The sequence below is a fragment of the Sorex fumeus genome, unplaced genomic scaffold (assembly GCF_029834395.1).
Source record: "Sorex fumeus unplaced genomic scaffold, SorFum_2.1 ptg000043l, whole genome shotgun sequence".
NCBI classification, from domain to species: domain Eukaryota; kingdom Metazoa; phylum Chordata; class Mammalia; order Eulipotyphla; family Soricidae; genus Sorex; species Sorex fumeus.
Window position 1 is genome coordinate 28,591,310 of NW_026606100.1, and position 27,972 is coordinate 28,619,281.

At 38.3% G+C, this 27,972-nt stretch overlaps 1 protein-coding gene across 2 annotated transcripts in view; it reads right to left on the minus strand.

Annotated features, from left to right (window-relative positions):
* Positions 1 to 27,972, minus strand: part of HPSE2 (heparanase 2 (inactive)) — a 652,320-nt gene that overhangs the window by 576,250 nt on the left and 48,098 nt on the right. For both annotated transcript variants that reach the window (XM_056120796.1, XM_056120795.1), the window contains exon 3: positions 10,190 to 10,351. In XM_056120796.1, the coding sequence (XP_055976771.1) occupies positions 10,190 to 10,351 (162 nt within the window). The remainder of the gene's footprint in view (positions 1 to 10,189; positions 10,352 to 27,972) is intronic.

Below are 27,972 nucleotides of genomic sequence, written 5' to 3' on the forward strand. Positions count from 1 at the left end.
CTGCATTGTCTCAGGTAGCTTAGGTTTATTGGGTTGCTCTCATCACTGTACTCCTATTCCTCTGTGTTTATTTGTAACTTCTTTCTTTGTGCTCTGCTGATTTGTAAATATTGTTTTTCTCTTCTCCCTAAATCCTTTGCATAGTTTATTCAGTGCAATGTCCTTTTTGTATGGACACAAGAAGACAGAATATGCTATCCTTTTGTACTGTGGCTTTCAATGATATTTTCCTCCTGGGCATCTGTTCTCTCCACCTAAGGCCTCAGCTGCCCTTACTTCCAAGCTCCTTCACAAGCCGGGTCCCGACGAGGGACTGGATGGAACCAGAGTAAGCGGTAAACTATACCCTGGCATCGAGATGGGCCTGGCCAAAGTGCCTAATGCTTAACTATAAGTTAAGAAATTGGTCATGGACAGATGCTGTCATGATATAAAAAGTAACAACTAGATTTGGACCTTTTAGGGTTGGGAATGATTAATCTGGCCTGAGCTCTGTAGTCTGAGTCTGTGACAAGATGTTCCAGGAGAGCTGCCCTACCAGCCACAATGTATCTCTTACTGTGTCCATACAAAAATAACTAGTATTAAGATGTTGATTGAGTTACAGGACTGAGGAAAAGAGAAAAACACCTTAAGAGGTATTTTGCCCCTGGGCAGTCAGGAAAGGTTTAGGAATACCTCCTAGGTGGTGTTTGCTTTGAACCTGGTGGGCCCTCAGGAAGGATTTTCTTAAGTTGATTTTGCTACCAGAGTGGGTGTAGCATGGGCCCAGAGGGCAACGGGGAGAGAAACAAGTAGGGGTGGAGAGACTACTGGGGAGGAGGTAGAATCCAGAGAGATGAGACCCAGGAATGAGGGGCTAGGAAGGAAGAGTGCATGAGATAGGAGATAGAATGGCGTCTGATCAATCAAATGGCTTGGCCCACATTTCTCCACCCTCTGACCCATGGCCCAGGCCGCCCCAGCTGGGAAAGTGACCCAGGGCTCCCCAAACCCCGGCAACCAGGGGGAGAGCTGCGGGAACCTTCCCTGGCCTCTCAAAGATTATTATACACATTACTGTTACCATGGAAATGCAAATCCAAATAACCATGAGATATAATCCCATATCATATATGCGTGTATGTGTTATATATATGTATATATATATGTAAAAAATATTATGCAACCATGAGAAAGAATTGTTCAGTGCAATTTGCATGGAACTGGAGAGTATTATGTTAAGCAAAGAAAGTCAGAGGAAGAAGGATAAAATACCAGATAACCTCACTGATATGTGGTATAGCAGAATCTAGACAGGAAAATGCAAAGTATCAAATGATGGTAAATCCTTGGCCCTGGATTAAAGAACTGAGAATGCCAAGTAGGGAGAATTTGAGTAAGAGAATGATGAGGTGATTGATGTACCATAAGGACAGTGATTGAGGGTCTTGGGCACTTTGGTGGTGGTGAAATGAGGTAACTGCATAATCAAAACCATAACTGCTAATAAACAGCAGTACTCCTACATAAAAAAACATAACTGCTAACATTATTATAAACATATGACTCAAGTATAACAATTAATTTTTAATGAGTTTGCCAAGGCAGTGGAGTGGAGGAGTAGGGGATCTTAGGACATTGGCAGAGAGATGCTGACACTGGTGGTGGGAATGGATTTGAATCATGGCACACCTGAAATTCTATTATTGGTAATATTTTAAATCATGGTATCTATACAAAAACTGGAAAGAAGGTGAAACATGTTTTAAAAAATTAATGGGGTCAGAGAGATACCACAGCAAGCAGGGCAATTGTCTTGCCTGCAGTCAAAGCAAATTCAATCCCTGGCACCATATATAGTCTGCCAAGTCCACCAGGAGTGATTCTTGAGTAAGGAGTAACAAAAAAAAAAACAAAAAAAAATAAAATGAAATGAAAATAATATATTAAGATATTATCACTGTCATAATAATAACCATTCCTATTTTGAAAAATATGTTTTTAATTTAAAGGTGTTCGTTTTGGTGAATAAGTATTCAGATGTTTATGGATATGAAATAGTAAAGTCAGTTTTATTAAAATAATGTGAAAAACAAATATTGTCACTATTTTTTAATATTGCTTTATAGATTTTTTTGCTTTTTGTTGGTTGATTAGTTGGTTTGCGGGCTACTCCCAGCTATACTCCATGTTCAAGGATCACCACAGGAAGTGCTCAGAGGATCAAACTGGGGTCATCAACATATTAACCCCTGAAATGGGGTTAATATGTATACATCCTATACAACTTGGGATTTTTTTGTCATTAAAAGGAGCGCCTGATGAGTGAGAAAAGTGCCTGCCTTGCAAGGGCAAGATGACAAGTTCATTCTCAGTACTTCCCACATGTCCAGATCCAACCCTGATCCTGGCAGTTCTGCTGTCTGAGAATCCCGGTCCACAAAGGTGTGTGATGATCAACGCACCACAGTCCAAGGGGTGTGCAAGCACTACAACATAAAGAGTGCAGCTTCCAGAGAGCAAAACAACCAGAATATGCATAGCACCTCTGCCAAAAGAGTGAGATTCCCAGCAAACACTGTGCAAATGATGCAACTAAAGTGTGAGATCCCGGAGATCTGGAGAGATACAGCAGGTAGGGCACTTGCCCTGCATGTAGCCAAACTGGGTTCACTCCAAATGCTTCATCAAAGAAGGTATAGAGATGGCAAATAAACATACTACTCAATATAATTAATCATGAAATTAATTGCAAATTAAAGCCATGAGATACTACTATACTTTCAGTAGGATGGCTAAAATCCAAGTATTGGCAAAGATGTGAAGGAACTAGAGCTCTCACACACTGTTAACAGAACACAAGCCCCTTTGGGAAGAATATCTAGCAATTTACAGCAAAGTTAACTATGAAATTATGTAACCTACTCATAGGTACTCAACTAAGAAAAATGAAAACATCAACTATGAAATTAAGTAATCTACTCATCACTTAATCACTTAATCACTTAACTTCCCGTTAGTCGTCGATTTGCTCAAGCGGGCGCCAGTAACGTCTCTATTTGTCCCTGTCGCGTGCTAGTGTAGCCCAATGGCATCTGTTCGCTCTGGGAACATGAAGAGCCTCAAACCGATTGTTCATGATCTTGACGAAGAAGTCTGACCATCTGTTAGGTGGGCGGCCATGCGGTCTTTTGACATCCCGTGGAATCCAGTCAGTAACAGCTCTAGTCCAGTGGTCGTCTTTAAATCTCATTACGTGACCAGCCCATCTGATTTTTGACACCTTGGCAAATGAGACAGCATCCCTGATTCTTGATCGTCGATGGATGTCGGAACTCCGGATTTTTTCTCTCATTTGAGTGAAACGTGATATTCCAAGCACAGCTCTTTCTATTCTTCTTTGGGAGACCAGAATAGCGTTCTCATCCTGTTTGAGTAGGGCCCAGGTCTCTGAGGCATATGTTAATGCAGGAAGAACAGTGGAATCAAAGAGATGTGCCCAGAGCTGGAGGTTCTTCATCCTCTTAGCTATTTTTTCGACGTTCTTGAAGGCGTTCCAAGCCGCTCTCTTCCTCCTGCGCAGCTTGGGTGCCAGGTCATTTGTCATGTTGATCTCTCTACCTAGGTGCACATAGCTGTTGCATTCGGAGATGGTCATTCCATTGAGAGCGAATGGGGCATCAGGAACGAGGCTGTTTCTCATAAACATTGTCTTCGTAAGATTCAGCTGTAGTCCTACCTTTCCACACTCACGGTCAAAGTTGTGCCACTTGGCTGATGTTTGGTGTTATTAAAACAGTGTCATCAGCAAAGCAGAGGTGGTGTAATTGCCGACCATCTATCTTCACTCCCATTCCTTCCCATTCCAGTCGTCGCATGATGTTCTTGAGGGTGGCACTGAAGAGCTTCGGTGAAATGGTATCACCCTGCCGAACCCCTCTCTTGACATCAATGATCACTTCTTTGTAGAATGGTGAGATCCTGGTAGTGAATTCGCAATACAGCTCACGGAGGATCTTGATGTATTGGGCTTGAATGCCCTGATTGGCTAGGGCTTCAATGACCGCTTCTGTCTCAATAGAATCAAAGGCCTTCTTTAAATCAATGAACGTTAAACAGAGCGGCATCTTGAACTCCCGAGAAACCTCAATGAGTTTGGTTATTGTGTGGATATGGTCGATGGTGCTGAATCCTTTGCGGAACCCGGCTTGCTCGCATGGTTGTCCTTCATCTAGCGTTCTGCCAATCCTATTTAGGATGACTCAAGTGAACAACTTGTAGATGACAGACAACAGGCAGATCGGGCGATAGTTGCCAATGTCATGGATCTACTCATAGGTACTTAATTAAGAAAAATAAAAATATCAACTATGAATCTAAGTAAATTACTCATAGATACTTAACTAAAAATAATGAAAACATCAACGAATACATCAGAAAATAAATATTTCTAGTGACTTTACTCATAAAACAGAAACAAACTATTCATAACATAAAAAGTTAATCAGTAATGGAAAGGAATGAAATTCTGACATATGCAACAAAATGAAAGAATTCTTCAATATACTCAAAGGAAAATAGTAAAACAAGTGTTATCACTTTATTATTTCACTTATTTTACGGATATTGGGTCTAACATAGATAGGGATTTATCCATGGGTAGAATTAACTGACATCAAAATGAGACCAGAGAACTTTTTGTGTATGATACCAAGGATCAGAGTAAGTACCTCACATCTCAGGCTTTGTGGTCTAGCACTAAAGTACATCCCCAGTCTGAAGACAAGAGAAGAATTTTTAAATTTAATTTTGTTGGTCTCTGCATTTTACATTACCATTAGTGATAATGTTTCGTGCATAACACTTTCCAACACTACACCCTCCACCATTATTCCAGTGCTGCACCTGACCTGACTCCCTGCCATCATATAAGTCTTCTGTATCTTACCAGTCAAGATAGTTAAATAACAACATAAGGGCCGGAGAGATAGTACAGTGGGTAGGGCACTTGCCTTGCATGTGGTCAACCCAGGTTCAATCCCCAGGACCCTATATGGTCCCGTGAGCCCACTAGGAGTGATCCCTGAGCACAGAGCAAGAAATAAGTCCTGAGCTCTGCAGGTGTGGCCCAAAAACAAACACACCAAAAGAACAGTACAGACATTTGTCAAAATGCATTTTTGCTGCATTAGGTTAATTCATAACCTGAATTATATTATTACATACTTTTATATGGGCTGGAGCGATAGCACAGTGGGTAGGGCATTTGCCTTGCACGTGGCCGACCTGGCCGACTAGGCCGACCCAGGATTCCTCCACCCCTCTTGGAGAGCTCGGCAAGCTACCAAGAGTATCTCACCCGCACTGCAAAGCCTGGCAAGCTACCCATGATGTAGTCAATATGCCAAACACAGTAACAAGTGTCACAATGGAGACGTTACTGGGCCCACTCAAGCAAACTGATGAACAACGGAAGGACAGTGACAGTGACAGTGATACTTTTATATAATTATATAGTTTTATATTTTTATATATTTATATATTTATGACTTTTATATAATTACATATTGTATACTTATCATATAATTATATAATTACTATATATTATATACATTCATAAACCTGAACTCATAAAAATTTTAGATACATAGCTTTTGACTCAGACATATCATGTTTAGATATCCACTCTACAAAAATATGTTTATAAAAAGTGTATAAAAATTAATATATATTAGTCAGGAAACAAGTAATATATGACTAATACTAAAGAATATAAGTCAAATAAATAATCCTAGAAATAACAATCACATAATAAATTTGACCACAGTGATCTGAGTCTACTTTGGAATTTATATGACTAAATGGAAAGGTGCAAAACTCAAAGTGGCATCCAATAACTTGTTAAAAATCCTTATAAAAAATATGGAGGCCACGATGAATGTCATTTTCATAAAAAAAATACAGCTCAGACTAACTAGATGACTTCACAGCACAACTAAATTTTTAATATTTATCTCATTTAGAATATTCATAATATTCTATATACTACAGGATTCTGAATAAGTATGGCTATTACGCTCCCTTTCATTTATGAGTTTATGTTTTAAACAAAATCTTCGAAAATGCTTTGTCCCTTAAATCTGACTTTCAACTTTTTTTTTTTGCTTTTCAATTTATTACAGTACAGGAATCCACAACAAGTTCCAATTTATACCTCAAAATGGATAAAGGAAAAGAAAGGTGAAGAGAGAGGAAATAATGTGAACCTATAAAATGAAATTAATTGGTATATTATCCTTAAAGTGTAGTCCTTAAGTGAATTCATTAATTATGTATACAAAAGAACATTTCCAACATATATAGAGAGCATTATTACATTGAAAATCACAAGGACAAAGAAATGGAAGACATAATGTACTTTTAGGTATTGGAATTTGGAACCACAACCAGACTGCACCAAGTTTACTCCTGGCTGGATTCAAGGAACCATATGGGGTACTGGTAATTGAACCTGGGTTAATCTCCTACAAGGAAAATGCCCTGCTCTCTAACTTTTCAGTCATGGTGTCCTTATTTTAAAGGCTCCTACTTGATTATCCTCATTTGTCACTTCTTGGGTAACATGAACAATGAGAGTAATACTCTCAGACTCAAGAAGTTGCAGGATAAACATACATATACATGACAGGTGAGTTAGTATAAAATGTCCAATAAAGAATTCATTACCATTTAAAATATTGTTATCCCTGAAAATCTCTTGTAACTGTTCCACTATCTTCCTATAACCTTAGATTGTCATCAAACACCCTCTGGGTTATATGAAGATAACATTATTCCCAATACTACGTAAAGAACCCTGTCAAAACATTAGGACAAGTGTTATACCTTGCAAAATACAATCTTGTTTCTAAAAACATCAAATACTTCAGAATGAGACTGAATTAAATAATGATAACTAGCTTCCATTAACTGAGCTGTCAACAAGGACTAAATTTAAAGTGTCAAAAACCCTCAAAGGCAGAAAACCATTTGAATGCATTTAGGGCTCCTTTTTAGTAATGATTATTAGCTACCACACAGAACATGAAGGCATGCCTTTCAACTCAATGCTGACAGTTAAGCATGAGTACCTAAGAATGAGGGCTGGCTCGTGAGGAAGAAACAACTATCCTTCTTTAAATGCTTTTAACCATATGACTGTTCTGTTTTATCATTTTTACTATACTAACATTTCCATTGTTTTTTTTCTATACTGTGGACAGTTATCCAATTTTTTTCTTTTCTTTTTTTAGATTTTTTTTATTAGTGAAACACCATGAGGTATAGTTATAGACTTATAAATATTTGTGCTTGGGTTTCAGTTATACAATGATCAAGTACCCATCCCTCCACCAGTGCCCATCCTCCACCACCACGGGTCCCAGCATCCCTCCCACCCCTCATCTCCCCCTCCCACCCTGCCTCTGTGGCAGGGCATTCCCCCTTGTTCTCTCTCTCTTCTTTTGGGTACAGTGTTTTGCAAGAGAGGCATTGAGTGGCAATCATGTTTGGTCTATAGACTACTTTTAGCATGCTTCTCCCACCCTGGGAGGATCCTCACACCAATTTACCACCAGGGCTGGAGTGATAGTACAAGGGGTAGGCATTTTGCCTTGCATGCGGACGATCCGGGTTTGATCCCCAACATTCCATATGGTCCACTGAGCACCACCAGGAGTGATTCCTAAGTGTAGAACCAGGAGTAACCCCTGAGCATCGCCAGGTGTGACCCAAAAAGCAAAAAAAAGTAAATAAATAAAATTAATTGGTAAAAAAAAAAAGTTAAAAAAATACCACTAAGTGACTAGAAAACAATTGCTATCCATGCACTGCTATCCAAACACATTAAATTCTGTAAATAAATTGGGAAGAAAGGTTTGGGGAAGGCAAAGGCATGAAAAAGCTATACCGCAGCAATTTTGGAGGACCAGTTTCCTCATCCTATTCCCAAATAAATATTTTCAATGCACATATTTCAAACATTATGCTCGTGTTATATAAAAATAAGTGGAACATCACCAAGCAGAAATTCTAGAGTAGGTGTTGTAAACGTGTTGGTAAAGAAAGTCACTTCATTTGAAAGGTCTCTGCCCCTTCAACCTCACCCTCCTTACCAATATACATTCATCACCGAAAAGGGAAATATTTACAAAAGTTAGTTTAGTTATGTTTAAATATTATGTTTAGCTGTCTGGAGACTATGTTCTCAAAATTTATACAAGAAATCAAGGATTAAACTTCATAACAATTAGAAAACCACACTGTGTAAAATCAAAGACTTAGTTAAAGGACATTAAAATAGTTTCGCCATTGGTACTAAACTGAAATGACTCCATCTCTTCTCAACACCTGGAACCAGAACCTTTTGAACTCTCGTGTAAACAAACCCGGACACACCAAATGCTCTGTCTGCTGCAAGGTACCACCTCTGCACAAGCATTTGGGTGAAAAATGTGGAAAATGCCTGAGGACTCTTTGAAGCAGCTTGGGAGAAGTGAGAGCAGGAAAGAGGCTCTTCTCTAGGGTAAGTTTGTTTAGTGGAAAGTAAGCAAGTTGTCAGGGTAAAAGTTGACAATGTTGATTCCAACAGTTTGAACTGCGAATAAACATCCAAAGGGATTATGTTACTGAGAATTAGAAAAGATTCCATTGAACTCAATAGAACACTTGTGTTTTCAGAGATAATATGCCTTCAAGCCACGCTCTGGATCCACAGTTTAGGGTTAGAATTACCCTAAGCTCTTTCAATGCCACATTAAAGAACATGAGGTCTGACCTCTCTAATATGTGTCTAAAAATATTAGACTAAGAATATAAGAAATATTTTATTTCTAATAATAGGATGGAAAATCACTAACCACATGTACATTTGTACATTTGAGGCTAAAGAAGCAATCTGGAGAAAATTCTATGTTCTTCGCAAACATCTAAACTTAAGCACAATTTCACTAACAAACTTAGGGAAATATATGCACTGATTGTAAAGCACTTTTAAGTTTTCCTCCATTAATGACCTACCAAAGAGCAAAATATAGGGTCTGCGCTTGTGAAATCCATAATCCACCCCTCTGCTCACCAAAGCCATACTTAAATCTGGCTTTCATCTCATGCTGTTGGGATTTCCATCAGGTAAAAGATGAAAAGTTGGAAGTGCTTTTTTAAAAGCAAAACATTTTGGTTGCCACTCAGCAATTCCTGGTAAAATGCCAGGAAGCCTATTAAAAAGTTAAAATTTTTCCTAACTTGGAACTACAAAAATAAATGTGAGATGTTTATAGCCTTTTAGACATCCCATCATACAGTTTAATATTCATAAACACGGGAAAACACACTTTAAAGACTTGTTAAATCTTATTTGGATCAATATAATGCAGATCTGCCTTACATGTGCTCAAGAAAATGAAGGTAATTTCAACAGTTCTTAGTTCATCTAAGTCCTTCATGATTCTCACATTAGAATCTGCTATTAGAATCTTTTCCAACACTTCACAAAAGCATGAAACTCGCACCCTTTTTTTCCTGTAAGTTTGCAGGCAGTCTTATGAAAACTGCTTTGCCGTGGATTTCTGACACACACACACACACACACACACACACACACACATCCCTTTTGGAATCAAGGATGTAAAGAATATAGTTTAGGTCTCATAGCCTTTTTGCTCATTTTATTGCTTTTTTCCCCCTCTTAAAAAGAAAATCATACTCCCCAGATACTTTCAACTTCACCACAAATAAAACATTTTCAGTCCTGTCTGTGGATAATTATCTATTTTACATTTCATCTTTGCATTCACAGAGTTCATAAAAAGGAGATATACAGAAAGGAGAAAACAACTACTTCTTTGACACCAAATTTAGTAATGCTCTCGATCTATTGGCACACTTCTAAAAGAGTTTTTAAGACGTCATTAGGTTTTTACTGGTTCTGTCTTTGAAGAACACACATAATGATTTGCCCATAACCTTCGGTCAAAATAGATCTGATAACTACAAGAAATATTTCTGATAAGAAGACAACATACATAACAGAGATAAAAAGATTAAAGTGGGTGGACACAGAGAGATTTAAGCCCATTTGAACCCCAATATAGTGTCTCCCACACATCAAGTTGCTGAGGGAGTTGTTAATTTTTAGTTTTAATATTTCAGCTGACTTCAATGGCCTTACCTGTTAATATGAGATTACTGTAAGTATTAGAGAATTGCTCCTTTAGAAGAACCAGATGCATCTGAGCAGCCTTCTCTCTTTGGAGCTCCAGCATGATATCTGGGTGTTGGGCAATTTTGCAGCCTTTCTGCTTGTCCAACGCAACATCACTTCGAACAATGTCTATAAAAAAAAAGAAAATAAAGGAAGTTGGAAACACAACCAAAACACACACACACATACACACACACACACACACACACACACACACTTCCATCAGAATAAGAAAATTCAAAGTAGGTCTGAACTAACTCCATTATACATCCTGCAAGATCCTCTGGTCACTTAAAATCATGGGAGAGTTGTTTCTTAGCTTTCTCTGACCTCATTTAAGATGCTAGCTCCTCCATTACTAATCTTAGTTTACCTCTAGGACCACTTCCTATGGCCTGTTTTTAACATTCCTTGTCATTCATTCTTTGTAAGGGGGGGGGGGGGGGGAATGCAACATAGAATACTAGAAACGATGATATCATTTCCTCCAACACTGGCTATTGGACCAGGTAATAGTTCCAGCATGTGTTTTCAAGACACTTGACCTATTTTCAAATTTACACCTACTCAAGTCCTTTTAGCACAATTAGGATTGCTATTCTGTGGGCCAATTACTCAGGATTTCTCCTGCTATTTTTCATGTTCTTCTGGGTACAGTTCAGAATCAGTTATCACTCTTTCAATCTAGAAATATTTTGTGGGTCACTGAAGAAAACAAGAGTAGGACTCAAGTCACTGCAGATTCGTCTCTTTTCCAATTATTTTCCCATTAGCAAGAAGCTGCTTTCAGTACTTCAGTATGAGTTTCACTCAAAGCAGATGTATTCTCCAGAAAACAGCCTTCTCCAAACAGAAACACTCATCTACAATGTGTCCCATTTAGGGAAGAGTTTTTATGCCCTAACTTTGTTTATTTTCACAAATTAAAATATAATTCAGCTGATTATCATAGAAATAAATAAAACTATCAACAATAATCTGAATTACAAATTTAGAAACTTTCCAATTTTACAGAGCAAAGTTTAAAAGGTTTGACAGAAAATGCTGAGAAAAAAAATGCTGTCACTATTGAAATTAGGAGCTTTGGAAGGGAAAAATAATAATATCCATTTTAATGGTATCAATAGGAAAGATATGACGCTTTAAGCAATACTCAGTGACACCCTACCTTTCCACTTAAGAAATCTGTATAAGCCAGAGAGATAGAACAGGTATTACTGTACTCTCCTTGCATCCTGTCCAGCCCGGTTCTAATCCCTGGCACAAGATATGGTTCCCCAAGCACTGCTAGGGGTCACTCCTAAACACAGATCTAGGAACAGTACCTGAGTATCACCAGGAGTGACCCAGACACACCATCGCCCTTTTTACCACCAATGTGTAGTAACAAAAGCTATAATATTAGGGAAAGGGAGGGGATTGGGATGTGCACAGATGATCATGGTTCTTTAAAATTTAAAACCAAGAAAGATCTCAGTGAACTGTGGTGGAGCCATATTAACACTTTTATGATGAGTATCAGATGATAACATCTTATCCCTAAAATATATATACATATATATACATTTATGCTCCTATAAATCAACATTACTTCAAACGTAAATATTTTAAATTAATATTTCAATAAAGACTGGCTGGAGTGATAGCCCAGCGGTAGGGCATTTGCCTTGCACGCAGCCAACATGGCCGACCCGAGTTCGATTCCTCCGCCCCTCTCAGAGAGCCCGGCAAGCTACCAAGAGTATCTCGACCGCACGGCAGAGCCTGGCAAGCTCCCCGTGACGTATTCGATATGCCAGACACAGTAACAACAAAGTCTCCAATGGAGTCGTTACTGGGCCCGCTCGAGCAAATTGATGAACAACGGGAGGGCCTTTACCTTTACCAATAAAGAAGTAAATCAAGGACTGGGGCTACAGTGGTAGTACAGTGGGTTAGGTGCTTGCCTTGCATGCAGCAGACCCAGTTCAATTCTCAGCATCCCATATGGTCCTCCAAGCACCATCAAAAGTGATTACTGACTGCGGAGCCAGGAGTAAGCCCTGAGCACCACTGTTTGTGGCACAAAAAATAAAAACAAAATAAAGCAAAAAGTAAATCAATGCCTGAAGAGGCAGTAAAGTGCTGCCATGACCACTGCTGACCCCACTTCCAATACCAGGAATACACTGGTCCCTAAGCACTGCCAAGAGTGATCCCTGAGCACAGAGCCAGGAGTAAGTCCTGAGCATAAAATAATTAGGTTTGTCTTATTTCTCTCACTTTGAATATTTCTGAGAATTATTTCATCTTATTACATGTATTTTGAGGAATTATTTCATCTCTATTGCATATACAAGAATGTCCCTCCGTTCCTTTTGTTTTTGTTTTGGGGGTTATTTTGGCTTTTTGGGTCACACCCAGCAATGTTCATGGGTTACTCTTGGCTCTGCACTCAGAAATTACTTCTGCCGGTGACTGGGGGACCATCTGGGATGCCAGGGGTCGAACCCAGGTCAGCCATGTGCAAGGTAAATGCTCTACCCGTCATACTATTGCTCCGGCCCCACATCATTCCATTTTATTGCTAAGTAATATTTCATTATGAATAGCTTATATTTTTGTCAATATCTATTGATAGTTATACCTTGTTTCTATTTTTATAATAATGAGTAAAGTCACTAAAAACATTTGTTTTCTGATCTACTTGTTGAAAGTTGTTTTCATTTATCTTAGTTAAGTACCTACAAGTAGCTGCTTGAAATAAATAGAAACTTTCTTTTGAAAAGGATCAAATGACTATCTCAGGGTTGAAAAATATAGTAAGTAAAATTTTAAATGCACTAGAAGATCAGAGGCAATAACAGAGACCAACATAAACAACCTAATATGAAAAACAGGAGATAAAAATAAAATACAGAAAAATACAAAAATACAAAAAATACAAATACAAAAAAAATGCAAAAAATACAAAAAAAACACACTTTTTCCCAGGTCATTACAAAGAAATCTAAACTTGGACTTGTGGTAAAACTGCTGAAAACACATCCAAAAATAAAATCTTAAAAACAAGAAAAAATTCATTTCATAGGGAGAGCAATAATAATAGTTAATTTCTAATCTAAAACAATGGAGGCCAGAAAGCGGTAGAACTGCACAGTCAAAATGCTGAAAGAAAAGACTATAATTCAGGAAAACAACAAAAATAAATAAATAAAAACATTTCCATAATTTAAAAAGATTAAATTTGTTGCTAGTATAACTGCAATACAAGAAATAAAAGTGTTAGATCAGAAAATGACATTAGATCAAAACTTGAATTCACATACAAAAAATGAAATACATTAGAATATAAGAATACAGATAAAGATAAAAATATACTTTATAAGCTGGCAGTGATGGGGCAACTGCAAACTCATGGGAAGGGGGGCAGTACCGGCTCAGCCTTCACACCCTACTGAGATCACAAGTTGCCCCCCACGAGTGGCTCTCCGGCACAGCCATAACACCTGACGCAAAGAAGCCAATCTCATAATTATCTGGCTTTTGGCAGAAATCCCTCCAGACTTAACTAGTAAAATATCAGAAATCCAAAATTGCGCAGCTGCTATGGTACTCATAACCAGCTATAGAAAACAAATGATTTCACAAAGCCTTTGCAGCAGTTCTGATTGTTGGGGGGACATTCTAAAGAATAATGGTGCATTTTTTGTCAAAGGGGCTGGAGCGATAGCACAGTGGTAGGGCGTTTGCCTTGCACGCAGTCAACATGGCCGACCCGAGTTCGATTCCTCCACCCCTCTCGGAGAGCCCGGCAAGCTACCGAGAGTATCTCGCCCGCACGGCAGAGCCTGGCAAGCTCCCCGTGATGTATTCGATATGCCAGACACAGTAACAACAAAGTCTCCAATGGAGACGTTACTGGGCCCGCTCGAGCAAATCGATGAACAACGGGAGGGCCTTTACCTTTTTACCTTTACCTTTTGTCGAAATGATGAGTGTAATCAAAGTAAAGAGAGAGTTAAGTAGAAATCATCTGCCTCACAGGTATTGGGAGGGGTGGGAAGGGGGTATATTGGGGTTCTTGGTGGTGAAAAATAAGTACTAGTGAAGGGAAAGGTGTTTGATCATTGTATGACAGAGACTTAATCTTGAAAACTTTGTAACTGTCCCCACAGTGATTCAATAAATAAAATAACAAATAAAAGGGATGCTAATAGCTAATCTGCAATAAATAGAAAATTTCTCAAAATGAAAAATATATATATACTTTATATATATACTTTATAACATTAAATATATATACATATACTTTATAACATTTTTGTTAAAATTCTTAAGATTGCATAAAAATTCTAGTCATATGTAAATTTTAATATATAAAATACAATGGAGATAGGAAAATGAATCTCACCTTCACAGCTTATCAAAATTCAGTTATCAACTTGAAGTTGACTTTGTTATGTAAAAATGCATAGTACAATCCCTAAAACAATCACTAAGAAAATAACTGAAAATACTATAACATAAAAACAAACAGAACAAATAATATTTTCTATTTAATTGCAGATACTATGGTTTACAAAACTACTAGTGGTAGGATTTTGTGAATAAAATATGTCAGCATCACACCTTCTAGTAGAGTGTCTACTTCACTCCACCTTTTCCCAATATCTCCTCTTATTCCGCACCCTCACCCGACTCCCAGGCTTCCTACTGAAGACCAGTTCTTAGTTTCTACTACCTATGGGCATTTGTTATTTTATTCCCCTAATATGTTTCTTTATATCCCATGCATGTCAATAGAGCAATTAGACAGATAATATAAAAATGCATAAATATATAAAATAGAATATATATACACATAATTTGTTTTACAAGAATAAAGGCAGTAAACATAAGAATGATAGAAGACATGAAAATGTCAGACACAAATTTAATCATATCAATAAATTATGTGAATGGGTTAAACATTATAATCAAAAGATATAACAGTCAAATCAAGATTTAAAAAGATTTAAATATATGCTGCTAAAACGAGCGATAGCACAGCAGTAGGGCGTTCGCCTTACAAGCGGCCAACCCGAGTTCGATTCCTCCGCCCCTCTCGGAGAGCCCAGCAAGCTATCGAGAGTATTCGATATGCCAGACACAGTAACAACAAAGTCTCCAATGGAGACGTTACTGGGCCCGCTCGAGCAAATTGACGATCAATGGGAGGGCCTTTTAAAATGAGACATATTTTAGACTTAAAGTCACAAAATGATTGAAAATTTTTAATGAAAAAATAAATACAAACATTAACAACAGGAAGCTAAAATGGTTAAAGTTAAAGTTAAAGGCCCTCCCGTTGATCGTCGATTTGCTCGAGCGGGCCCAGTAACGTCTCCATTGGAGACTTTGTTGTTACTGTGTCTGGCATATCGAATACTCTCAGTAGCTTGCCGGGCTCTCCGAGAGGGGCGGAGGAATCGAACTCGGGTTGGCCGCTTGTAAGGCGAACGCCCTACCTGCTGTGCTATCACTCCAGCCCATATTCTTTTTTTTTATTTTGATTTTTTGTTTTGTTTTGTTTTAAATTTATTTATTGAATCACCGTGAGAACAGTTACAAAGCTTCCAGGTTTAAGTCTCGGTCAAACAATGATCAAACAACCATCCTTTCACCAGTGCATATTTTCCACCACCAAGAACCCCAATATACCCCCGATCCTGCCCCTCCCCATGCCTGAGAGGCAGATGATTTCCACTTAACTCTCTCTCTCTCTCTACTTTGATTACATTCATTATTTCGACAAAAGATGCACCATTATTATTTGGAATTTTCTCCCAACAATCAAACCTGCTGAAAAGACATCATAAAATAATTTGTTTTCTATTGCTGGTTATGAAGAGCATATGATTTTGGATTTCTGATATTTTACTAATTAAGTCTGGAGGGATTTCTGCCAAAAGCCGCATAGCTCCAAGATTGGTTTGTGTGCCTCTGGGTCCATGGCCTTGCCAGAGATCCGCTCGTTGGGAGCGACTCCTGGTCTCGTCAGGGCAAGAAGGAAGTGCTGGTTCCGTTCCCCCACCCCATGAAGCCACAGTTGCCCTGTCACTGCTGGCTCATACCTGGGCTGTCCAATAAGCTCTGAGGCAGCAGCCACCATGTCGCAGGGGTAGGGAGTGGGGGAGTGGAAGGCAGAAGAGACAGACACCCTTTCCCTCCTGGGGCTGGGGGCACGGCACCATAGCTTAATGCATAGTCCATTCACAACTCTGCCAAAAGCTGCTGGGTTCTGAATTAGGTCTGTGTATCTCTGGGGTCATGGTGGTGCCGGAGTGAAATGGTTATATTCTTAACTGATAATTTTTTTTTGGCTGGAGCGATAGCACAGCGGTAGGGCGTTCGCCTTACAAGCGGCCAACATGGCCGACCCAAGTTCGATTCCTCCGCCCCTCTCGGAGAGCCCGGCAAGCTACCGAGAGTATTCGATATGCCAGACACAGTAACAACAAAGTCTCCAATGGAGACGTTACTGGGCCCGCTCGAGCAAATCGACGATCAACGGGAGGGCCTTTATAATTTTAAATTTACAATGACTAAATAAAATATTCTCTTTTGTTTGGTTAGTTATGTTTTTGCATTGTGGCCACACTTGATGATGCTGCTCGGGGCTTATTCCTGACTCTGTGTTTAGGAATCACTCCTGGCTTTGTGCTTAGGAATCACTGCCAGTGATATTTAAGGAACCAATCATGTACCCTCTGCACCATTTTTCTGGCCACTAAATAAAACAAACAACAATTAAATAATTTTAAAAAAATACTACAGAGGCAAATGGAGAGAATGTATGATAATAAAAGGTGAATATATTAGGCAAATATAACCATTATAAATATTAGATGTATGTGCACCTAACATGGGAGTTATAAATACATGAAGCAAAATTTAACTGAACTAAAAGTAGGAACTCAACAATTTAGAGCTGTAAAACCCTATTCAATATTTGGTAGAATTGAACAGAAATCACTAAGTGTATAGAAATTATGAAAAACACTAGCTAACAACTTAACTTACCAACATTAATAGGTCATAGAAAACAAAAGAATACATCTGGTTTCTACGCATACATCAAATATAATCAGAATAATCATAGATAATGAAATAAGTCTCATGTATTTAAAATAAAGTCACACAAATTATGTTCTCAGACAGCAATGGAATTAAACTAGTTATTCCTAATAAAAGGATCTCTAGAAAATTCACAAATACTGAAAAACCAAACTACACTTCAAGATAACTTAAGAGTCAAAGAAATCACATGGAAGATTAGAAAATATTTTAAACAGAGTTAAAATGGAAATACATGATATCAATATTATGGAACTGTAGTAAGAGAAAAATTACAATTTTACATACCTACATCAGAAAAGAAGTGAGAGTTCAAATCAATAAGTGAAGTTACCACTTGGAAATTAGGAAAAAAATGCAAAGCAATCAGAAAATAGTAAACATCAGAACTGAAAATTCATGAAATAGAAAATATAAAAACAAGAGCAATAAATCAATGGCACAAAATATTGATTTTTTGAAAAATAATAAAAAATTAACCAAAAATATGAAAATTAAAAAGAATAAAAAATTTTAAAAAGAGAGAACCCTTGAGTTAGACTGACAAAGGCACAAATTACAAATTACCCAAAATTAGGAGAAAAGACAGTCTTAAAATGCAATACACCGTATGTTACATGCATGCAACATTTCTTAAATGTCAAAACTTTGGTGATAAAAAATTTATGAAAAACAGCATGAGACTGTGGCTACTGTGCAGTGAAAGAGTTTGTTGTTATAGTATTCATATAAGTGATAAAATTTTGCAGAAATATAGACATACATAGTGAAGGGAAGTGGACACTCTGGTGGAGGGTTGTGGTGCTAGGATGTTTTATGCATATAAACCTACCATTAACAGTATTATAAAACACAATGCCTTTAAAAAAAAATTAACTTTACCACAAAATGCTCCTCACTCCTGAACAGCCATGATCCCAGAGGCACACAAACCAATCTTGGAACCCAGTGTGTTCTGGCAGAAATGTTTCTGGACTGAACTAAGCCATGGCCCCGGGCTGCTCTGAGAGGGGAAAGGTGTTTGTCCCTCCTCCTTTTCCCCCCTCGGTAGCAGCATGGTGACCGCCATCTTTCAGAGCCTACTGGACAGAGAGGTACAAGCTTGCAGTGATGGGGTGCACAGGGCCTGTCGGGATGAGGGGGCGGAACCGGCCCTTCCCCCCACCTGGATGAGACCCTGAGTTGCTGCCCTCGAACGGCTCCTCTGCTCCTGAATGGCCATGATCCCAGAGGTACACAAACCAATCTCAGAACCCAACGGCGTCTGGCAGAAATCCCTCTGGACTTAATTATTGAAATACCAGAAATCCAAAATCGCACAGCCGCACACATCAAAGGTTCTTTATTATCAGCAATAGAAAACAAATTATCAAATGATGCCTTTTCGGCAGGTCTGATTGTTGCAGGAAAATTCCAAATAATAATAGTGGGTCTTCTGTTGAAAAGTTGAATGTAATCAAAGTAAACAGAGAATAAAGTGAAAATCATCTGCCACACAGGCAGGGGGAAGGGTGGGATGGGGGATATACTGGGGTTCTTGGTGGTAGAACATGTGCACTGGTGAAGGGATGGGTGTTTGATCATTGTATGACCGAGACTTAAACCTGAAAGCTTTGTAACTGTTCTCATGGTGATTCAATTTAAAAAGAAAATTAACTTTAAGATCACCTAGAAGACTGGAACAATACTATCAACATGACCTAATGACACATACAAAACACTACATACAGCATCTATAGAATAGACATTCTTCAAAGAGTATGTGTGTGTGTATATATATATAACATTCCTCAGGAGAGAGCAAGTTCTGGTTCCTAAAATGAATTTCAATAATTTTTCAAAATCAAAAAGATATATATATGGTCACAGCTACTTCTATTAAAATAAGTAAGGGGCCAGAGAACAGTACAGTGGGTAAGGAGTGCTTGCCATGTATGTAGCCAATCTAGGTTGGAGCCCCTACATCCTATATGTTTCCCCCAAGCACCACCAGGTGTGGTGCCAGGAGTACAGTGGCAGGAGTAATCCCTGAGCAGCCCCTGAGAATCTCCCACTGTGGTCTAAAAACCAAAATTAAATAAGTTAACTTCTTTGTTTCTGAGCCAAAAGTCTCATATCTTCTGCAAACATCCTTGAAACTTAGGCATGAGTTAAGCTTGCAAACGGGGTGAATGCTCAGATTTTTCTGTTACTGAGATCACTGTGCTAGCTGAAAGCTCCAGTATAATAGTGACCTGTGGGCACTGATTTTAGGTGAAATGCTTCTAACTTTTTGTCATTCAGCATAAAACTGATGGGCTGGAGCGATAGCACAGTGGGTAGGCGGTTGCCTTGCACGCAGCCAACATGGCCGACCCGAGTTCGATTCCTCCGCCCCTCTCGGAGAGCCCGACAAGCTACCGAGAGTATCTCACCTGCACGGCAGAGCCTGGCAAGCTCCCCATGACGTATTCGATATGCCAAACACAGTAACAAAGAATTTCACAATGGAGACATTACTGGGCCCGCTCGAGAAAATTGATGAGCAACGGGAGGACAGCGACAGTGATAGTGATGAACATGATTTAAAAACATCCTAGGGCCAGAGAGACAGTACAGAAGTATGGTGTTTGCATGCTACAAACCCTGTTTTAATCCCCAGCACCATATACTGGTCACATAAGCATGGCCAGGAGTGATCCCTGAGCACAGAACTAGGAGTAAGCCCTAACAGCCACCAAATACTATTACACACACACACACACACACACACACACACACACACACACACACACACTACATAGACAAACACAAAAATCTGACAGCAAAAATCCTTAATGCATTTCATCTGGGAAGTTGCCTTCATAGCCTATCATAGTTGGTATTGGTATGGTTTTCAAAAGTGAATCTCTTTAGAATCAAAAATAAGGAAAACAGGGTTGAAGATACAATACAGGGGTTAAGGCCATTAGCCTTGCATGCACTTAACACTGTTTTGCTTCCAGGCACCAAAGGTTCCCTTGAGCATCACCCAGTGTGGCCCTGTAGGTCCCCAAGCACAGCCAGCACTTCAGGACAGCAATGATATCAAGCAGCACTGCACCCTAAAGTCCAAAAACAGAACTACAAGTCCAGCGGCCAAGAACCACTTGGCCTAAGACCCACTTGGTAGCACTCCCCCCCCCAAAAAAAATAATAACAATAACAAACAACAAAAAATAAGGAAAACATGCCTGGGAAGGAACTATTACAACTTCAGGTGAAGCAGCTTTTCATTACAGCCTTCCGTGCTTGATGTCTCACATTCATGGACCCCACAAACCCAAGCTCAGTGGTATCTTCAGTCTCAATGACTGAAACCTCCAACCCCAGTTTTCCAAATGTTCTCCAAGTTGGAACTGGCAGATCTGTTCTCTAAGAAGCTAAACAGTAAATATTTTAGGATTTGTGAGCCATATAGTTTCTTTGCACTACTCAGCTCTGCTGTAATACAAAGCAACTATAAACAATAGGGATAGCTGCATTACAGCAAAACTACAAAAACAGGTGACGGCAGCTCGTAATCAGCCAACTCCTGCTCTGCAGAGACAAGCAGAAGTAGAATCCTCTCAGATTTTACAGACAAGGAAATTGGAGTCAGGAATGAAGTGATCTGCTCAAGATTGTGCAACATTTTGTACCACGCAAAGATCAGAACCCAGGTTTCCTACTTCTAGTATTCTTTCCACTTCATCACCCAGCTGAAAAAATGATGCCCTGACAGAATTGGCAAGTATTTTCATTCATTTTTACCAACTATATGTAAGTATATATGAATACTTGGCAGATGCCCATAAATATGCATATCTCTGTTCCAGCTCCCTTCTTGATGGCCTGCAGTATATCTCTACTCTTGGTTCCAACTCAAGAATGTTCATGAAAACACACAATACAATTGGGTTGGAAGCTGAATCCAGAAGCAGTCTTCCCAAGTTGGATCATTCATCTTTTACGTGTTTCTAAAGCTCTCCTCACAATACTAATAATAGCCCTGATTTTTCATCAGCCCAAGGCCTCATGCCCAATAGACTTGAAATCTATTTTCAAGTGAGAATCCCTGTAAAACTGGGTCTGATGCTACTTTACACTAACAAAATGTATCACATCTTTTTCTTTCATCTTCAACTGCTGAAATTCCATTCACTCCTAAATACAGTGTTTCCTGAAAGGACTATATGTAATCAGAAATATTTATGCAGCTTAAAGTAAGGCATTAGTTCTTAGAAAAGAACTGGACTCAAACTAGAACAACTATGTAACCAACCTCCATAAAACCTAGGTTCATTCAGGGACTCTGGGGTTATTTTTTTCCCATAGCCAGCCTGGCCAACCTGAGTTCGATTCCTCTGCCCCTCTCAGAGAGCCCGGCAAGCTACTGAGACTATCTCGCCCCCGTGGCATAGCCTGGCAAGCTACCCATGACGTACTTGATATGCTAAACACAGTAACAACAAATCTCACAATGGAGACATTACTGGGCCCACTCAAGCAAATCTATCAACAATGGGAGGACAATGCTATAGTGCTACTTAGTCAAACTAAGGCATTAGGTAGACCACTGGGCTAGATTTTGCTTGTTCGAATTAAGAAAGGAGGTAGGGGAAGAAGAGATATAACTGAAAAACTATCACAGAAGACAAACTCAAGTTGGGAAGAATAAAGAGAATTTAGATATACAAAGACTTTTATTCTTCCTAATAGTCAAACAGTAAAATCCACTCAGAATCTCTAGAGTTACCCAATATCAAGAATCCCCTTGATTCTAAGCTTTCTAAAACTGGTTTAGAAATGTACTGCAACAAAGCAACAGACTTGGATATCAGCTAAAGCCAATAGCCTGAAGTATTTGCTCATTGAGCCCCAATATTCTTAAGAGAATCTCTACTGGAATCCAATATATTCATTCAATCTTTTGGAGTTAAACAAAAGTCAGGCAAGGATAAAAGCCAAAACGTACATTCAACACATGTCTTTTGATGAGGGAGAAATATTTTGGCACTAGATAGTTCATCAGTAGTCCCTGCCTTCATTCTATGCCCAAAAAACCCTAATTTGGCTTCTTTGAGAATAGATTTTCCCACATGGTATAGATAGATTACCAGAAATAGAATTCTTAGATCCTGGATTCTCATCATTTAGATATGAGTTTTCCAGAGAACCAAGTAATCCAAGACTGCTAATTGTCAAAGTAACTAGGAAATAAAAAAAATTTAATTACATCTGAAATTTTGACAAGGAATTGTCTGGCATCATCAATTTCTTGCCTAACTTGGAATCAAACCAAATTTTCTCATGTGGATGGCTTTGGAGCCTCCTAGTGGCAGCCTCAGGGGACCTACAGAACTCAGAGTCCTGAAAAGGACCAGGCTTTCAAGAGAGTGTGAAATATATACTCTGGCAATCAATCTAAACAAAAAAATCATCTCCTATAATATGTTCAATGATCAACATGGACCGCTAAGAATGCTGAGTAAATGTTGGTTTCTCCCTTCCTGAGACTCATAACCTACTAATAAAACAAGAACAAAAATAACTTGGAAATACCAAAAGCATAAATACGGGATGAGATTAAAGTCAGGGGTATGTATGTGATCAAAGGAATCACATCTAAATCAGTCTTTCACAAAGGATAAGTAAAAATCCAGCTAGTGTAAAATTCAAAGACATTATCCGTTTTTATGCCCTTACAAATCTTGTCTCTGGTTTGTAACTTCCCTTTTCCACATTCACTAAGAATACTAAGACTAGAGTACAGTAGTGTGGGGAAAAAAATTGGGAAACAAGATGGAAGCCAATTTACAAGTGCCTTTTTACTCCAAGCTTTATCTTCCATGCTTTACAGAGATATATGAATCAGAGAAGTCACTCACTATCAGCTATTTTTATGAGCAGTATGCAGAGTGTATTAGGAAAGCTGGGAATACAGAAACCTATTCATCTGTCATAATTTTCCAGAAGAGAGAAAAAAGACTGCTAGAAAAGCAGCAGGAAAAGAGAATTTAAGATTAAAGGGAAGCAATACCTGTGTGTCAAATGAATATGACAGAGAAAGCTGGCAAACAATTTTTTAAAAAACAGTTCAAATTTTCCATTAAAAGACAAGGAAAACAGTGAATGCAATTAAGGAAAAAAATATTTCCAAGGTAGGAAACACAGAAGTCAAGGGGCTACATAATAATGAGGAACTTTGGCAAATTTTATTAATTAGATCTAGGATTTATTTAAGAAACACTAGGAGGCTCTATAAAACTCTTAACTGAAAATATATATATATATATATATATATATAACATCTCAACATAATCATGTGTTATGATCACTAACACTATCAAAACATTATTTGTTATTTTTGATAGAGGAAAAGAAAAAAAGCACTTTCAGAGTCATAAATGACAATGAGAAATTGTCTAAATTCTCTTTAGAAAATGAAAGCTTTCTGTATTCAACAGAAGTGAACACATTATTTCCTTTACTTTTGTCGCCTTGATTTATTTTAAAAAGGAAAACATTATTTTTACCCATCCCTCAAGGAACTAGTTGAATTCTATCTTTACCACAAAAATCTATCTTATTTTTCCAAACCTTGTAAGTATTATCTTATCCTTCACACTTATATGCTAATATATCAGGTAAATAAATCTGAAATCTCCAGGTACTTGACATAAACAATATTCTAATAAATTGTCTTTTATGATTTGCTGGAGTTTTGAAGAAAACTACATTACGTTTTTAATGTAATATACTGTACTGTATTTAATGTAATGTACTGTATTTAAGTCCCTTAAAGAGCAAGCCACAGATCTGCTTTTGCTCTCTCAGTCTGAGACCAACTGATCATCCATTCCAATTAGTTACCCATTCCACCCCCTCTTATATTTTACAGATAATAAAGTAGGGTCAGGCAAGCTAAATAATTCCACAAGGTTTCACATATAGTTCGTGGTATGCCTCGGACTGAAGTCAGATGACTGGAATTCTGGCTCTATAAGATTTCCATGCTTTCAGATAATGCTCTGTAAATATTTATTGATCAACTTGTGCTGTTATACTTACTTTCCTATGAAGAAAAATTAATGAAATGTTCAAATGTCAATCATTTTAGCATGAAATGATATGTGACCTGACAGACACCAAGGAAGTTAGATGGGGCTTGAAAGACACTCTGGTAAACTTAAAATCATATCACAAATTTAATCGTTCAATCATGATGAAATTATAGGAACCAGATAAACCTTCTTCCTGTAAATAAATTTTAGAAGAACCAAGCTACACGCAAAATGATGGTTCCAGATATAAAGGAGCAGAAAACACAAGACATGTCTTCCAAAGAAAGAAAAATAAGCACTCTGAATCCTCTTTGCTTACCTCACTGCCTGGAGAGACATCTCTTTTATATAGGAACCCAAAGAGAATTTTGGGGTTCTTCTGCTAATTTGAGAAAACAGTTCAAAGTAAGGAGCGACCAAAACAACTAGACTTGACAGAAATGAGTGCAGAAGAGAATCAATAGAGTTGATTTATCGCCTGTTCCACCAGAGACTGTATCTGACTCCTCTGGGTAAGGGGCTGCTATAGGTGAGGAAATTCTGCATTACGGAAAAGAAACACCAGGCGTGAATGAGAGGGGCTGTAACCACAGGATACATAGGAATAGGCCAGCCAGACTGAAAAGACTTCCTAATACACTAAGTACTGAGTAAAAGGGGATTGCACAGAAAGGTACTTCCCTGGAAGAGTATTGTCTCAATAGAAAAACCAAAAACCCAAAGATTAAAAACTAACAAAGTTGTAAAAAAGTCTTCACAAAGTCTTCTAAAGGGATACTGGGATCCGTGGTGGTGGGAAATGGGCACCGGCAGAGGGATGGGTATTTGATCATTGTATAATTGAAACTCAAGCACAAAACTGTGTAAGTCTGCAACTGTACCTCATGATGTCTCACTATTAAAAAAATTTTTAATAAAAAAAAGAAAAAAAAGAAAAGAAAAGAAAAATGATTTCAAGGGACTTAAATATATGTCCAAAAATGATTTCTTTTTGATCTTTGAAGAAACACAAAAATATCTGGCTTCCAATAACATAACATTCAAATTTTGTGACATCTAATTTACCAAATGTAGCCTGCCCACAGGGCAGAGTCAGGCAAACTCCCCGTGGCGTACCCAATATGCCAAATACCAGTAACAATGATGGGTCTCATTCTCCTAAAGAGCCTTGAATATAATCTCAGGGCTAGGATGAAGGAGACGTTACTGGGGCCTGCTCGAGGCAATCGATGAATAACAGGATGGTCGTGAATTTCACCAGACATACAGAGAAGTAGTAAAATCTGACCCACAAATAAAATAAAAATCAATAAACATACCTAGAAATGACATAGATGAAAGCAATAGTGTAAAAAGTAGGTTCAAAATTATTTTTAATATATTCTATATACTTAAGAAGACAAAAGAAAGTGTAAGGGTTGAAATGAGAAACACAGAAATATGTGCAAGAGGGGCTGGAGCAATAGTATAGCGAATAGAGCATTTGCCTTGCACACAGCCAACCCGGGTTTAATCCCGGTCTCCCATCTGGTAGCATGAGCACCAGCAGGAGTAATTCCCAAGCGCAGGGCTGCCAGGAGTAACCCCTGAGCATAAACAGGTGTGACCCAAAAACAGACAACCAAAATATGTGAAAGAAAGAAACTTCAAGACATAAAAATATGATAAAAAGTATACTGTATTGAATGAATGGTAACTTAGACACTGAAAAAGAAAGATGAGTGAAATTTAAGATCTTTCAGTAGAAAATTTCAAAATTACAGGAAAGGAAAAAAGACTGAAATAACTAATAGAATATCACTGAACTAACAAACAGAGTAGCTCAAGAGTAGTCCAAGAGCACTTCCAGGTGTGATCCCAAACCCAATAAACAAAACCATAGATCTTTATAAACTTACTATTTCTCATAAATTTGCTCGAGCGGGCCCAGTAACGTCTCCATTGGAGACTTTGTTGTTACTGTGTTTGGCATATCGAATACATCACAGGGAGCTTGCCAGGCTCTGCCTATTTCTCATAAATAAATTACCAAAACACATTTGATAATTTAACTATATTTCACAGATGTAAAGGATCATGAGAGCATTCTTTTCTGAAAAAAAAAAGTCCAAGAAGATAAATTATCACAAGTGTGGCAATTATTAGCAAGAATATGCTCAAATGTCCTAACCAACAGACTAACTATTGTAGACTACATTATAATTAAGAGAAAAATGATCATTTATTTATTCACATGAAAAATAGACTATGAAATTTAATACAGAGACAAGTGAGCCAAAGAGAGTACATAGGTAAATGCACTTGCCTTGCTTTGTGGTCAACCTTGGCTCAATCTTTAGCAACCACATGGTCAGGAGTGACCCCTGAAAACAGAGCCAGAAGTCTCTCAAAGCACCACAGAGTCTTTCACAAATCACCCACACACAAATGAGAGAGAGAGAGAGGCACAGAAATAATAAATTAGTCTGCAAAAACGATCAAGTAGAACCGTCTTCTAAATCTTAACCTATCACTCAATCCTTTATGTCAGTGGTCTCCACAGTGGGTTGTGTATATACACAGAAGATATGGTCAGAAACAATGTAAGCAAGAGAAGACAAGTCAAAAAGAGACTAACTCTATTAAAAAATGCAGAAAAAAATCAAATCAGAGACCCCAGGACAAGAAAAACAAAATCAAATCGTATATTATATGCATAACTGGAATCTTAAAAGACAAAGAAAAGCAGATGAATCCAAAGAATCAAGGTTAAGAAAAACAAAATCAAATAGTATATTACATGCATAACTTGAATCTTAAAAGACAAAGAAAAGCAGATGAATCCAAAGAAGAGTGGTTAAGAGTTTCCCAAATTTAAGAGCGGTCTGAGGGTGTGGCTCAGGAACAAAACAGTTTGCCTTACAAAGCATAAGGCAGGAAGTTTGATCATCACTGACACCCATATGCTCTGAGCAAAGCTCAAGCAGTTCTGCTGTCTGGGACTCCTGACACCACACAGAGTGTGTGATGTCCAAAGCACTGCAGCCAGGTATCAATGAACTTAGTAACTGAAGTGTGCAAGAATGACTGCCAGATGTGGAAACCCTTGTAGATACATGAGCAGCTAAACAACCCGTGCTAAGTACTACAACCAGAATATGCCTGAGCAAAATTAAGAGAGTGTGACCCCTGGTGACTACATGTGCAACACTGCAACTAAAGTGTGTGGACTGGTAGATCACATGGCAAGCCATGAAACTAAGGGGTGCAACCCCTGGTGAGTATCACAGTCCAGCCAAGTACATGAGCACGGGAAAGAAGGGAAGGAAGGAGGGAAAGAAGGGAGGGAGGGAGGGAGGGAGGGAGGGAGGGAGGGAGGGAGGGAATTAAAAGTTTTCCAGCTCCACATACAGTTTCATGAGCAACACCAGGGGTCACTTGAGCACAGAACCAGTGTAGCTCAATTCCCCCCAACCCAATAAATTAATTAATAAAAAATCTTTTCTCAGATTCATACTACTCCTTAAAGAAAGTTTTCAGGCAAAAGAATTATTACATATTTCGTATATCCACAGAAATGTGGATACACAAAAATATTGAAGCATCTGA